The sequence below is a fragment of the Aspergillus thermomutatus genome (genome assembly GCF_002237265.1).
Source record: "Aspergillus thermomutatus strain HMR AF 39 chromosome Unknown NODE_29, whole genome shotgun sequence".
Classification (NCBI taxonomy): domain Eukaryota; kingdom Fungi; phylum Ascomycota; class Eurotiomycetes; order Eurotiales; family Aspergillaceae; genus Aspergillus; species Aspergillus thermomutatus.
This window is the reverse complement of record NW_020798077.1, coordinates 18475-33793: the sequence shown is the minus strand read 5'-3', so window position 1 is coordinate 33793 and position 15319 is coordinate 18475. Positions and strand designations below refer to the sequence as shown.

The 15319-nt window shown below is 49.5% G+C and overlaps 5 protein-coding genes across 5 annotated transcripts; 3 read left to right on the top strand and 2 right to left on the bottom strand.

Moving 5' to 3' along the window:
* Positions 1–267: 267 nt before the first annotated feature.
* On the top strand, positions 268–1627 carry PDB1 (pyruvate dehydrogenase (acetyl-transferring) subunit E1 beta; the record flags this gene model as incomplete). The annotated part of the gene is made up of 4 exons (XM_026757898.1): positions 268–518; positions 625–748; positions 814–1100; positions 1156–1627. The coding sequence occupies 4 exons, from the start codon at positions 268–270 to the stop codon at positions 1625–1627; spliced, it is 1134 nt and encodes a 377-aa protein (XP_026617076.1).
* A 482-nt stretch (positions 1628–2109) lies between these two features.
* Positions 2110–2472, bottom strand: CDV56_104212 (putative C2H2 finger domain protein; the record flags this gene model as incomplete). The annotated part of the gene is made up of 1 exon (XM_026757831.1): positions 2110–2472. One exon carries the CDS (start codon positions 2470–2472, stop codon positions 2110–2112), a length of 363 nt encoding a protein of 120 aa, XP_026617075.1.
* Positions 2473–3609: 1137 nt separating this feature from the next.
* On the top strand, positions 3610–4676 carry CDV56_103981 (MCP1 family protein; the record flags this gene model as incomplete). Its single annotated transcript, XM_026757600.1, has 2 exons — positions 3610–3820; positions 3889–4676. The coding sequence occupies 2 exons, from the start codon at positions 3610–3612 to the stop codon at positions 4674–4676; spliced, it is 999 nt and encodes a 332-aa protein (XP_026617074.1).
* Positions 4677–5217: 541 nt separating this feature from the next.
* On the top strand, positions 5218–7308 carry CDV56_103718 (tRNA (guanine26-N2)-dimethyltransferase; the record flags this gene model as incomplete). The annotated part of the gene is made up of 1 exon (XM_026757337.1): positions 5218–7308. The coding sequence occupies one exon, from the start codon at positions 5218–5220 to the stop codon at positions 7306–7308; it is 2091 nt and encodes a 696-aa protein (XP_026617073.1).
* A 761-nt stretch (positions 7309–8069) lies between these two features.
* CDV56_103022 (trifunctional fatty acid synthase subunit FAS2) lies at positions 8070–13789 on the bottom strand (the record flags this gene model as incomplete). Its single annotated transcript, XM_026756641.1, has 3 exons — positions 8070–8180; positions 8240–13185; positions 13267–13789. 3 exons carry the CDS (start codon positions 13787–13789, stop codon positions 8070–8072), a joined length of 5580 nt encoding a protein of 1859 aa, XP_026617072.1.
* Between the last annotated feature and the right edge of the window lie 1530 nt (positions 13790–15319).

Here is a 15319-nt window from a genome sequence, read left to right as displayed (position 1 = left end):
TATCTGTACCTTGATGGCCATGGATAAACAATAATACGGAAGAAGGTGCCGGTGAGGGCGGCGCTTAGTCATCGCTAGCCCAACAGTCTCGAAGCTCTCACCAAAACCGAAAAACTTATCGACGGCCAGGTCCGAAACGGAGTTAGGAGGTACTGGGGCTGATTTCTTCCCGCGAGTCTCCTTCAAATCATCATCTTCATCCGCAGGAGAACCTGTCTGAAGTCATATCTTCTTTTCACTCCTGGAATTACACTCTTTGAAACGGCAATGGCTGCCCCCCGACTTTTCCGCCCAGCAGCTCGCCTGCTTTCATCTCGACTTTCCGCTACACCTTTCCGCTCTACTTTCCAGAAGTCCGCCTGTGCGCCCTCGATCCTACGCGCTCGGGGATATGCGACGGAAAGCGGTACTAAGGAAGTTACTGTCAGAGACGCATTGAACGAGGCCCTTGCGGAGGAGCTGGAGAGTAACCCAAAGACATTTATCCTGGGTGAGGAGGTTGCGCAATACAATGGAGCGTATGGGTTTACCTTCTCTTAACTGCTTGCTTTTGCTCCATATCTCAATCGCAATGACGTGCTATACTGGGATTCTTCTTTTCTGACCTTGTTCTCATCACCACAGATACAAAGTGACGAGAGGTCTATTGGACCGCTTTGGTCCCAAGAGGGTTATTGATACTCCCATCACAGAGGCAGGCTTTTGTGGTTTGGCTGTTGGCGCCGCTCTCGCTGGACTGCATCCTATCGTGAGTCAAAATTTTACCCATTGATGGGTAGACCTCGAAGACTGATGGTTGCTTCGTATCTACAGTGCGAGTTCATGACCTTCAACTTTGCTATGCAGGCCATTGATCAAATCATCAACTCCGCCGCCAAGACACATTACATGTCTGGAGGTATTCAGCCTTGCAACATTACTTTCCGTGGACCCAACGGGTTCGCTGCTGGTGTCGCCGCTCAGCACTCCCAAGACTACTCCGCCTGGTACGGCAGCATTCCTGGATTGAAGGTTGTCGCTCCATGGAGCGCTGAGGACGCCAAGGGTCTGATGAAGGCCGCTATCCGTGACCCCAACCCTGTCGTTGTCCTTGAAAATGAGTATGTGCTACCAGAATCGCTTGACATCGCCGGAATTGAGCTGACATCTACTTAGGCTTTTGTATGGTCAAGCATTCCCCATGAGCGAGGCTGCTCAGAAGGATGACTTCGTTCTTCCTCTTGGAAAGGCCAAGATCGAGCGTCCCGGAAAGGATCTGACCATTGTTTCTCTCTCCCGCTGCGTTGGACAGTCGCTCAACGCTGCCGCTGAGCTGAAGCAGAAATATGGGGTCGAAGCTGAAGTCATTAACCTTCGGTCCGTTAAGCCGCTCGATGTTGAGACAATCATTCAGTCGCTCAAGAAGACCGGCCGCCTGATGTGCGTCGAATCCGGCTTCCCCATGTTCGGTGTCGGGTCCGAAATCCTCGCCTTGTCCATGGAGTATGGTTTTGACTACCTCACTGCTCCTGCTGTTCGTGTGACCGGCGCTGAGGTGCCTACACCTTACGCTGCCGGTCTTGAGCAGATGAGCTTCCCTCAAGAGGATACTATCGTTGGCCAGGCTGCCAAGCTTCTACGACTGTGAATTGGCTTTATGCGATAAAGTGGAGGTGTTTCAAGATTTCGAAGGGATCAAAATCATGCGTCTAGTACCATTTTCTATTGCAAGCCTTTTCATTGTTCTTAGTCGAAATTAACCATATACGAAACTGTACAACTACACTAGAGAATCGACTTCAATTCAATTTCTCAGCGTTTGTCCATCTTCTTTTCTGTATCATCCACTCGATCCACAGGACTTTGAGCAGTAACAAAAGAATTTGGCAACCAAGAAGGATAGGAAGGCTAAAGTATTATCTATGTTTACAGAATTTGCATTCAACTCAGGTTGAAGCGCGAAGATGTCATGGCCAGCAATGCTGCCTCGAGATTGTAACTATGTACATGAATAATAAAAATACCCACTCAGACGAACGAAACCCGTAACTCCGAAATTTATGCTAGCATAATCATATGCAGCGCCCATAGCATCTACTTTATGGCGAATCGGTGGCAACGCAACATCATTCATGCTATGGTAAGCTCATGCTGAAACCCCGGGCACCGTGACGAGCAGTCGGTAGGTTTTCGGGGATCATAGTAACTGGCCCCCATACCGCCGCTTGTGTACTCCTCGTCAGTATCGCTCTCTGCATTGTCGGGTTGAGCGTCCGTATTCTGTCCGGGTTTGGTCCTAGCAAATTCGCTCAATTCACCCGCTTCCGCCGCTTCATCGGCGTCATCGTCATCCCCTAGGACATTCTTCCTCGTAGACACAGTAGCAGATACTGGTCCTTTGACCGTGGTAAAGGAGCTCTTGAAACCTCCTTTCTTGAACCCTCCTCCCCCACTGGTGCCCAACGGCCCCCCGGCTCCTGCTCCAGGGGTCATCCCGATAACTCTCAGTCCCGCCTCTGCATCTGCCTTTCTCTCGGCCCTTCTTGCCTTTTCAGCAGCATGAGGATCTCGCGACAATTGTTTCAGATCTTGTAGGCGCTTGCGATGTTGGTGATCGTATGAAGAGATATGAGCTTCATATTCTGGATGGCGCGAGTAAGATTTATTGCAAAGGGTACATGTGAAGGAGCTCAAAGCAGAGCGGGCTGATTCGGTCTGAAATTGTGCGCAAAAGGGTTTTTTTAGCGGTTTCTCAATAGGCTTTGAACAGCCATTGGATTTCAAACCATGATTTACCTTTGGAGTAGGATTTGTGAACCCTCGCTAGTACAGACAAGATAGAAGCAATGAGAAATCAGTAACGTCACATTGAAAGTTTCCAAAATGGCAAGGAGGATGACAGGATATCAAGGTCGAAAGTCGACCACCGTTCAGAGGAGACGCATTTCAGGAAGCATACCGGTGCCATGGCTGTCTGAACTCATATAACAGGCCAGGTCAAAGATCAAAGGGTATTGCGAAGATATACTTGACGAGTTTTACGGGAGGAGATGAATAGCAGACGATCAACCGGTTGATTCAGTAACTGGTATATGTTGGTATTGGAACTCATCGACGCCTACCGTATCTTATCATTACTTTATTCTGCCGACAGAATAATACATCTCACCGCCGTACTCAGCCTGCGAGGTAGCTTTACTGATTCATGCACTGGGGATATCCTCTGCAGCTGTAAATATCAGAATAGACCTTGAGGTATCTATCTTGAGTATTGATCATTTGTCAATTCCCTGGCAGGCATAAGTAGTAAATAGGTACCGTCGATATTTACCTAGTACCTAAGGTTGGTTCAGGTTGAGCGGTGAAAAAAGTGACAAGCCAATCATAGTGCAGTCTGACTGCATAACCAAAAAAAGCAAGGCACAGGACATTCGTAGGAGATACAACAACATACTAAAGAGGGTCATTTCCAGTGCTGGCTAAGGCTTTCCAGGCTTTCTCATGATAGTGATGGTGCGATGAACTTATGGATCTTTTAATATTCATTGTACTATTCATTTGATTCATCATCATTTCTTTTTTTTTTTCCTTCCTAGTTTTAGCAGAGAGATATTTCGTTCGTGATATACAATGCCGCCCCAAGATCTGTCGTTGCCGAAGGTCGATGATGTTGATACACGATCCTTGATTTCCATGCAGGAATTAGATCCCTCTCCAGTCCATGAAGAGTTTGGTGATATCGAAAGCGGCGACTACTTCCATAAGGCCCAAGACGCTCCAGCACATGGCGGATTGTCTATTCCCACACTGGGCCTCCGCGGGCATAACTGGGATGCTTGGTGTATGTTGGAAGAGAAAACGCTTCGGTTCATCTGTTGATCAAGTGTAAGCTAATAAGTAAACCTGCAGTGTCCGCCATTCAGAGATATTCTACATACCCGCCAACTTTATTCTTCACGTTACACTTTGCCAATACCTCGCTTATTCCTCTGATGACCCGCTCCGTGCCTGCCGCTGAAAACTATCTCCTCCTCACAAGACCTTTGTACCAGTCTCCAACTCTTGAGCACGCCATCCTTACCGTTCCCATCCTGGCCCATGTTGCTTCCGGGATCGTCCTACGGAACATCCGTTCTTCTCGTAGGGCACGACTTTACGGCGCCGAGACAAGGTCTCAACGGTACTCACTCAATTTTTGGCCCCGTATGACCCTGCAAGCGCGCTTAGGCTATATACTTGTCCCGTTGCTCGGTGCTCATGTTCTTGTCAACCGGGTCGTGCCGCTGATGGTCGACGGTGGAAGCTCAGGAGTCGGCCTTGGGTATGTTGCGCATGGATTTGCGCGAAGCCCGGTTTTCTGGAACATTTACTACTTGATATTTGTCGCTGTTGGAGTATGGCATGTCGTTGGAGGGTGGGCAAATTGGATGGGATGGAGAGTCACCACAGCCAGGAAGGAACGAAGACACAAAAAGGGCTCACTTGAAGGGTACCTAGGTCATGCAGACAGTGAGCAACGAATCAAGAAGCAGAGAAAGATCTGGTGGATTGTCAATGGCATTGCAGTGGTAGGCGCATCTGTTTGGCTTGCAGGCGCGCTTGGAATTATCGGACTTGGAGGACGAGGATCCGGTTGGGAAGCGAGCAGCTGGGATGGTATGTATGACCGAGTGCCCGTCATTGAAGCCTGGTTATGACCTAGTTTCATTATGTATAATTGACAGAGTCTGGGAGCGATTGCTCTCAGAAGGTGTGTACAGTAGTAGGAAATATAATCAATAATATGTCGACATATGCATTGCAGTACATCTACTGCCGCAATAGTCGATCCTACAGACTATATGATAGAGTTAAACCCTCCGTACTGACAAGCAGATAATACTTAAAAGATGTCACTAGATGTCGTTCATTGTTGAAATGATATGGTTATGCTGATGGTTGTCGGGTCCGTGCGTTGTACCTTTTCTTGACCTTTTTTTTTTTCTGTTGTATTCTGCTCCCCGCAACAAGCCTGCGGAGCTCAAGCTTGTCAATGGCCCTGATTCAACTCTTGCCAGCCGGAAGCCGATGTGGATGAATTCACTTAGAAGGTACCAACGCCTGACAATATTCCGATCTATCTTTGGAAACAGAAGACCTGATTTCCTTGGCTTTCCGCATCCCTCGATGATATATGCAGTGCCCCACCGTCGCTCAGGCATAGTCTCCCCCCGATTTTATTACCCCTTATCTTCACTCATGGAGGGTCCAACAGCAGCCGATTGTGCCAGTCGACTGGTGCAGCATGACGGGCAGGAATACCAGGCTGTGAAAGAAGGTCAAGCATACATTCTGAACCCGCCCACCCAGGCTGCAGCTTCCAAGGGGACGAAAAAGGACCTCAAACCTGAAGACCAGTTGCAATCTGTCTTCTACAATCCCATCCAGCAATTCAACCGGGATCTCAGTGTTTTGGCGATCAAAGCCTATGGTGAGCATGTTCTGGCCCTCAAGAAGCTGAAAGCCGAGAGGAAACGGAATGGCTCCGGCAGGGGGAAAAAGCGCAAGAGGGAAGACGAATATGACAAGGAAAAAGCTCACGGAGATATCGAGCAATCGTCTGCGGCGAATGGGAACCTCGGTGCTTCTGTTTCAACTTCTGATCAGCATACTCCGTCCTTCACAATCTTGGACGCGCTCTCCGCTACGGGTCTCCGGGCTCTACGCTATGCCTCAGAAATTCCCTTCACTACCTGCGTGGTTGCGAATGATCTCTCAAGCTCTGCGATTCAAAGGATGAAGACGAACATCGAATACAATGGTCTTGGAAAGCTCATTCGACCCAATCTTGGAGATGCACGTGCGTACATGTACAGCCTGTTAAACCAACCAAGCACACAGAGCAGCGAAACTCACGCAGGCAAGTTTGATGTCATTGACCTAGATCCTTACGGTACCGCGGCTCCGTTTATGGATGCTGCTGTTCAAGGTGTCAAAGACGGAGGTCTTCTCTGTGTCACTTGCACCGATGCGGGCGTATGGGCATCCAACGGTTACCCAGAAAAGGCATATGCCTTATACGGAGGTGTCCCCATCAAAGGATCGCATTCTCACGAAGGTGGACTGCGCCTTATACTACACGGACTGGCGACGTCGGCCGCGAAATATGGGCTTGCAATCGAACCGCTTCTCTCCTTGTCCATCGACTTCTATGCACGTGTTTTTGTTCGCGTTCATCGATCGCCGGCAGAGGTCAAGTTTGCCTCGGGTAACACAATGTTAGTTTTCAACTGCGACTCTGGTTGCGGGGCATGGGCAACGCAGCCTCTGACACAGACGAAGCAGAGATTGGACAAGAAAGGGAATCCTTTCTATCACTATGGGTTCGCTCAAGGACCTACTGCGGGCACACATTGTGAACACTGCGGCTTCAAAACTCATGTGGGTGGCCCGATGTGGGCTGGGCCACTTCATAACCCTCACTTCATCCAGAGGATTCTTGACATGCTCCCCGATGTTGATAGAGATATTTACCATACCGTCGAGCGGATTGAGGGCATGTTAACCACGGCTCTTGAAGAGGATTTGGACCTGGACACAATCTCAAGTTCTGCCCCGACCGGTACCCTTGCGGCTGACGAGAAGGTCACGGAAATCTCCACTTCCCGCGAATTTTCGGCCATTATTCCTCGATCGGATCCGGCCGTTCGGGATCCGTTTCCGTTCTATTTCACTCTCAGTTCTCTGGCAAAAGTACTACACACATCGACTATATCAGCTGATGCGTTTCGCGGAGCCCTTCGTTCCCTGGGCTATCGATCAACGCGCAGTCATGCAAAGCCAAATACCATTCGTACAGATGCACCCTGGGAAGTCATTTGGGAAATCATGAGAGAGTGGGTGAGACAGAAAGCCCCTGTCAAAGAAGGAGCAATCCGCCCTGGCACTCCTGGAGCGGCGATCATGGCGAAGAGTCGAGAAAATCCTCGAAAAGATAAAGGAGAGGACTCCCTCGATATATTGAGGAAAGAGATCGTGTCTGCGGCTGAAAGCGGAAAGGATATTACTGACCTAGTGACGAAAGTCGAAGCTGCGCTCTACCGCTCTGGCCATAGACACTCTCCGGGCACCCAAGGCGCGGAGCTGCGCGAGCAACATACGGAAAAGAATCAGGTCGAAGGGCCCCAGCGCTCACAGACAGCACCTGCCATTAAGCAAGATCTGAGCACGTTAGAGGTCATCTTTGATGAAGCCTTGGGCAAAGAAGCATCTCATTCCAAGAAACGGCTTGTCCGGTATCAGATCAATCCTCGGGCTAATTGGGGCCCTCTCAACCGGGCGTCTGGATGATTAACGAATACCAATCCTGTCTGTATCGAGGACTTTTACTGTACTATAGCATGAGTATGAAAACATATTTGCCAACGCACCATATCATCCTCGTCATAATGCTAAATAACATGTCGCCCGGCGTACATATATGTGAAGATTGTCGGCGCCCATTTAAGCCGATGTACTTCTGGGAGTCTGCTACCATGGAACCCAATTGGTCGTGGTCTGAACGTTCTGCGGTTAGCTCAGTGATTTTACTTTCGGAAACGTACATCCAGGCTTTCGATCAGAAGGAGATCGCCTCTACCAGAAGACTAAGACATGAGAAGGGTGTTCAAGTATTCATGCGCTGAGTGGCGTACATGATGTCGAGAATCACAGTCTCACACACGTAATTGATCATGCGGGGAATGTAACGACTGCAGAGAAGCACTTGGAAAAGTAAAAGAAAACATGTTGAAGCTTCGCATTATCAGCGGATGGGAATCGTCATCAGGATTTTAGGTCTTCCTTGTACACGTATCATGTGGGTTTTATCTTTATGAACTGTGTGGCCGAGAGCATGAAGCAAAGCAGTCAGTATGCACGGAGCACAGGTCAAACCAACTACTGAAGGAATGAATTCTGGACCTCTTTCTACCTATGAAGGAAAAGGACCGGATTTTAAATCGCTGAAACCAGTCACTTGAAAGAATCTAATTACGTGATATTCCATAACATAAAAAAGTATACTCTATACATCAACACGATCAACTATATCCCCGTATTTCCTGCAAACATTAAATCTTAGAGACTGCCACCGCGACAGCCTGAGAATCACTGTGACTGATACTGACGCTCACTTGTTTAACACCAGCTTGCTTGGCAGCGTCGGCTGCGGCGCCGTGGAGCTAGGAAAATGTTAGTGGTGGACTAAGAACCTGGGGTTGTGAGAATGGGATAAACTTACGTTGACCACAGGGGCTCCGCTCGCATCACTCAAGATTTCGATATCTTTCAGAGGTGCACCGGCGCCCTTGCTGCATACGCCCAACGACTTGAAAACTGCCTCCTTGGCGCTCCATCGGCCAGCGAATGATGACTGCGGCGATGGTGCCTTGCGACAGTACTCTTGCTCACTAGCCGTGAAGTTCCTCTCAATGAAGGTTTCATTTTCAATGTTGACAGCATCGATGCTCTCCACATCTACCCCTATCCTGGAGTTCTCTTCGGCATGAGCCTTCGCGAGCGACTCAACCACCTGTCTGGTGCTCTCAGCATCCTTGTCACTGACCTTTGGAGGCGAGGAGGGGAACTTCAACTCGGATGTCTTCTTATCGACGGTCACTCGGTAGTCAGGGTTGAGGAAAACGTTGCTCTGGATGTCATCTTCATAGGGCGCCTTGTTCTTAGCAACAAAGATGCTGTTGTTGATCAGGCCATTATGGAAGAAGCGATACGCCTTCTTTTGGCGTGACTCAACCTTCACCTTGTATGCCTCGAACTGAGAGCGATCCAGGGTGGCGTAGAGGTACTTGGGGTGAATACCGATAACCTGAGCACCCTTCTGACCGAAACCGAAAGAGGTGACCGAGAACGCTTTAATTCCGTCCGTTTGGATGCTACGGCTGGGATAAACAATGTAATCGAACTTCTCCATGACCTTGTCCACATTGTCTGCATTGCGATTGCCAGGTACCAGACCGCTGTCCAGAACCTGCAGGCAACCATTGAACATCCATGCACCCGCAGCACCCTTGGGGTGACCAGTAAGGTACTTCTGGAATATACCAAGCACGGCATTTCCCTTCTTACGGCCCAGATGTTTCATCTGCTGGCAGATGACATCGGACTCATTCTTGTCATTTGCAACCGTAGAAGTACCGTGGAACGAAGCAACACCGATATCGTCGACCGTGAGACCCCAGGTAGCAAGTGCACCGCGCAGAGGCGCAATACGAGAATCTTGCTTCCAGAAGTTGTTGCCCAGGCTGAATTGAGCATCCTTCTCTTGCCGCACGGCCTCCCGTTCAATGTGCCCGGCACGTTCTTGCATGTAATCGGACAGCTCCGATGACGCGAGGCCTTGGGCTTTCATGGCTTCAATCTCTTCTTGAAGATAGAGCAGTTCGGACTCTTGCCACTCTTTAATCTGCTTCTTACGCAGATCCAACTGGCGGCGACGGTACTTGATATCCAGCAAAGGCGACGGGAATTTGCCCGGGTTTTCGCGCGCAGTGGTCAGAACACCTTGGCCGGGGGCGGGAACGGAGCGACCAATCTTGTCAGTTGCTGTCGTAGTCAGGGCAATGATACCATAGATAGGCACTCCCATGTCTAGGGCAAGTTGGGCACTCATGATGAGCTGCATACCGCAGCCCTGCGACTCCATGAAACCGGCACGTGTCGTAGTTGTGGGTCGGGACATTTCTTGCGGGGTACGGCCATGAGCAAACTCATCCTCTGCATTGCTGGTGGCTTTCATGTTGGCAAATTCGTATGAACCTTCCTCTTGGAAATCATCAAAACCGCCAACAAAGCAAACCCGGGCCTTGCCTTCAACAATCGTTTCGTATCCGATGTCAACAGACTCCACAGCTGTGGCGCACGCACCCACAGGGGTCTTGATTGGTCCGGTAGAGGAAAGGAGCAACATGTTAACCCAGGCGCTCATTGTGTTGATGAAAGACTCCTGCAGAATGTCCTTCTGGAGAGGCTTGTCCAGGTATCGATCCTTGTACATTCCTCGTAAAGCATGGGTGCCACCAATGCCTGAACCAATGCAGTTTCCAACTTCAGACAGGTGCACATATTTGTAGAACTCATAGGGATCAGTGACACCGGCCGACAACATAGCTTCGGCTGTGCAAACAAGTACAAACAGGGTTACAGGATCAACCTGCTCAATGATATCATCGGGAATACCATATCTCTTCGCATCCCAGCCAGTGGGGATCTGGCCAGCAACAAGGCGATCGAACTGCAAAGCTTTAGGAATGAGAAGGGTCGCTCCCTTCTTGAGGCGGACCGTGAATTCTCCGGACTCCGGAAGCTCAAAGATTTCAACCTTCTCGCCATGCTCGCGCTTGAACTCCTCCGCAGTCTCTTTCGAAGCTTCAAAAGGCTCAAGATCTTCCTGAATGACGATCTCCTGAAGAAGCTGCTTCTTCTTGGGGTCGTAGCCTTTGAAGAGTTCTGGCTCGATGAGTCGAATGCCTGAATGCTCCAGAATGTGCTTCTCGTACTTGGCCTTGACATCCTTATCATCAACTGGCTCACCAGTCTTCGCGTCGACCCAACCAGAGTAGGCCTTGCCCTTCAGTGGGCCGTTGTGGTGCTTGATGAGGCCCATGATCCAAGCCATCTCGACGCAGCCCTCAAGCGAGAATTTGCCGTAAGCCTCCATTTCCCAACGGGTACGGGAGTTACCCCAGGGACCAACTTCAGCGAAACCGGTAACGACGACAACTTTGTCCAGGTTGACCATGCCCTTGAGACTCTCGTTCAAGGGCTTCACTTCTTGCTCCCAATCTGGCAAAGTGGGGAATTGGAACTTGATGTTCGCACGAGGCTCTGCGATCACCTTCTTGTATAGAAGTTCGCTTTCCTCACCATTGACAACCTTGTTTTCAATTGCAGTTTCCTTGATAACCGCTTGGCGAACATCGCTTGTTTCCATAATGTCTGTCCGGAGCTTGGTCATGAGACCCTTCAGGTCGGGGATAAATTGAAGGCCACCGTTGAGGTCAGCCCAGACCGGGTCGAGCTGACAGAGGTTGACGACTGCAGGTGCCATCAGACCGAGCAAATTGAATGCCATTTCTTGCTGCGAGAAAGTGCGGACGCCGAGTTTCTCCACACCTTCAGCGACCATGTTGTTGCCACTCATCAAGCCTGTGCCACGAGTCCATCCAATGACGGCACCGCAAATGGTGAGGTAGTTACTCCAATTCTCCGAGTACCAGCGATTGAAGAGAGTCTCCAGAGCAAGTTTGGACTCAGAGTACAAACCGTCGTTCCCAAATGTGCCGTGGTTTGGAGACAAGGGAAGGATGACCTGTGCCGGTCGGGTCTCAAAGCCATGAGTCTGTTTCTGGGTCTTGATGCAACCCAGGAGTCGCAGAAGATTGGTCAGCATGATGCGATGGGCGAGTTCAGATTTGGAATCGATAGAGTCGATCTCCCGGCCATTCTCCGGAATCGCGGCGAACGGCACGACAAAGTCCAGGTCCCAGCCAAGACCCTTCTTTGTATCGTAGATATAGTCAACCAAAGCTTCCACATCCTGCTTGCTGCCTTGGTTGAATGGCACCACCACGAGCTGAGAACCACGCGCACCATAACGAGCGTACATGGCTTGGTAGTATTCGGTGACTTCCCGAGAGAATCGGCTTGTTGTTACAATCACCTTGGCGCCACCGCTAATCAGACCTTGCAGAACCTCAGCTCCAATAGAGCCAGCACCAGCACCGGTCATCAGGACATTCTTGCCCTGGAAGGTCAAACCCGACCGAGCAGCGGACTCGAGCACATCCAAGTAGATACCCGTGAGCTTCTTGTTGTATTCCCACCCGTGCTCGTGCTTCTTCTTGAGGTGCAGGAAAGGTATAGTTTCGACCTTACCAGCTCTAGGGCTGCCATTGCGCTTGAGACCATTCCGACCTGCTTTCTTGGCCTGGCCGTTCTCCTGTGGCATGATTTGGTTCTCGTTCATGCTCAGAGCGCGAATGACTTCCTTGTAAAGCGCATTGAATTGAAGCTGGGAGGACTTGGACATGCGATGTTGCTTACGAATCAGCTTGTAGACACTCTTGAGGTCATTCTGCACTTTGGTCCGGTTGCTGTATTCAGAGATGGGACCGCCCTCAGCCATCTGCTTGACGTAATGCTCCAATTTCCGGGCGCTCACACGAGGAACCTCCTTATACGCAATATTGCCTCGGGCGTCGATTGTTGTCTGGGGCCCGGTGGGGATCGCAACGTCCTTATAAACGGGGGCGACTCCGAGAACGTCCTTGCAATTCTCGATGAGTTGTTCTCCCAGCTCCTTCGCGAGCTGATACGTTTCACCGCGCTCAGTAGGACAATTGTCGATGTGATACTGCATAAAGTCAAGTAGGAGAGGATTGGAGCGATTCATGATGCGGATACACTGGCTGACGATTTCACGGTCGACAACCTTGAGTCTTCCAAAGATAATGTCGTAATACATGCTCAAGGCATCTTGACGAGCCCAGTTCCAAGACGAATCATAGACACGAGCCTTTAGTGAATCGAAAGCTGGCTCGATACCAGACGCATACACGTCACCATGCTCTGCTTGCCAGAGATCAAGCTGTGCTTGCAGCGCATTTTGAGTTTCTTGGGAAGTGATAAATGCCTTCTGGCCCGCACGCAGGTCCATCTTCAAGTAGCGCGCAATGATCTCCAGTTGCTGCTTGAACAGTGCCCGTTGGTCTTTTGTCAAAGCATCGATGGCGGCTGGGTCCATGAGCATGCCACCAGCACCGGACCCACTGTCGCTGCCAGCCGCAGGAGCAGAGAGATTGATTCCTGCATTGGCGGCATATTTGTTGGTAACATCGTCGAGGTATGCCTTCGCATCCGGCTCCGATCCAATTCGAGAAGGGGGCTCCATTGTGAGGGCAAGCAGGAGGACGCCATCCTGCCTGCCGGGACCCAGGCCCCACCTCGTTTCCAGATACTTCCGAACAGCGGTAATGTTGAAACCTCCGGGCATTTTGGACGAGACTAAACGAGCAATGAGAGACGAGGACTGCTTGCCCAATTGGCCATTGAATGTCGCCTGCATCGAGGCACCCAATTCATCCAAGGGTGTGTCCTCAGGCTTCTCCGGTGTGGACCCAAACTCCTTACCCAAGTCTCCCAGTATCTCATTCTGTAACGTGGACTTGCCTGTTCAATAGTGAAAAAAAGATGATGAGTCCCAAATTCAGTTGCACCACGAGTGTAGAACGAGAGAATTGGGAAACGTACCTCCAACCAGATCTTTGATAGCTTTGCTGAGAGGAACGTCGGATAAGCCCTTTTTCAGCTTTTGTGCGACTAGTGTCCTGAGGACATCGACCGCCGTGACCGGGATGTCGTCGACTGCTGCTGCTGGTCCGGCGCTGGGAGGGGGAGCAACTGCGGTAGAAGCTGGAGCTGCTGCTGCTGCTGGGGCAGTAGGGGCTGATGCTGCAGGCGAGGCAGCTGGAGCCTCTGCTTCTTCTTCGACAGGATCCACGTCGTAGTAAATTTCTTTCGCATCCTTGTTGTAGCAGAGAATTTGCCGCTGCACTGAAGTGGCAGCGTCATATGCTTCATACTTCGACGCGAGCGTCCTCCTTGCCATTCCGCCCAAGGTGTCGGCAGGACCGATCTCCACAATCCGCTCTGTTCGCTTTTCTGCAAGAATGACATCCTGAGTTTCAATCCATCGCACCGGGGATGCAAATTGGTAAGCCAGAAGCTCAACCAGCAAGGTGTGGGCGAGTTCTTGTTCGATTTCGGGCCGCATGACTGGTCAAGTAGGTATCAACTACGATGAAGAGGTGAAAGGTATCGGCGGAAGGAGATCACCAAGTGCCGGAAGCACTGATCAATAAGGTAAAATGACTTCGTAATACGGTCGTTGCTCTGCGAGCAATTGCTTCAAGAAACCGACGTCGACGACCACCGACAGAGGAGGAATGAGACTCTCAATTAATAACTAGTAATTTGTTTAAAGAAGTCAACAACCTTGAAGTGAAATGATTGAAGTTAACAAGAGTTGAAAACAAAAAGAAAAAGGTAAAAGCCAAAGTAGGAAGAAGAGCAAGGAGATGCTACAGAGAGAGCATGCTCTAATGTCCCTCTGTTTAGAATTTGATCATTGATACGGAAATTTTGTCGGCGAGGAAGAACTAGAATAATAGGAACGGTAAAATGGTAAGGGACATGAAACTCACCCCAGCTTGGAACCGTACCATAAATGGTGGGGCACAGTAACTTCATCAATGCAATTACTACCTAGAAGACTAGTATTAGTATAATAATTGTCAAATTTGAGATACTTGAATAGAGTACAGAAGAAGAGAGACAAAGCGCACAAAATTGTAATAAGAAAGTACTGTAGAATAACAATTTCATAAATTACAGAGGGGGGAAGGGAAAAAAGAAGTGTACGCTGTACCTAGGTAGGTACTCAGGTACTATCACGTAAGTTCCTAGCGAAAACTGCTAAATGGATGTGTGGATGAGAAAAAGACATTAATTACGAAGTACTGGTGAGTATTTGGTGAGTGTTGGGGCGGGATGGTTGACAGGGTGGATCGCTTCTACAGAGTTGCATGGACTTAGTACTAAGGTACTACTAGTAGTACGGAGTACTAGACTGCTCCATAGCTAAGCTAAGCTGCTAGGACAAAGTAGATAGTCAGTTATCGACAGCTTCCTACATTCTACATTAAGGTACAGAGTTCAGAGTAACGGAGGATTGATTCGAGGTCCCTTACTCTATCCTTTGACGGCCTGGTACTAAATAGTCAATGATAGTAAAGGTAGCCCCCGCAGGTACTGTTGAACTACAACCTAATGCCTCAGGTTGGTGGGAGAATGCAGGGATAAGTCCTTGATTGATATATGGGCTATCTATTAAGTTACAATCGGTAATTCTAAGGTACCTACACCTTTGAGTCACTGTATAACTATGAACATTGTACTCTGCCGCTTCATGTACTCCGTAGGTAGAGTTACTAATTCATGAAGTCCTTGGTAAGCTTCGAACTTTTCAAACCACTCCCAACCACGGTACAAATGATACAACCTTGGAAGATGATTTATTTCAAGAATGGCTGAGAGGTTTATAATTATTACTACATAGGTAAAGGCTCATTCACAATAATACTGATATCGCACTGATCTGTAGCCTATAGATAAATTAAAGAGTCTTACGGAGTAGTGAGTCTCATCTTGTACCTTTCTCCTACTAAGTAGGTAGATAGTACTTACCATAAGATAGTCGGCTTGCCGTCCATCTCATCCTGTCCGATGTCCCCCCCATGTCATG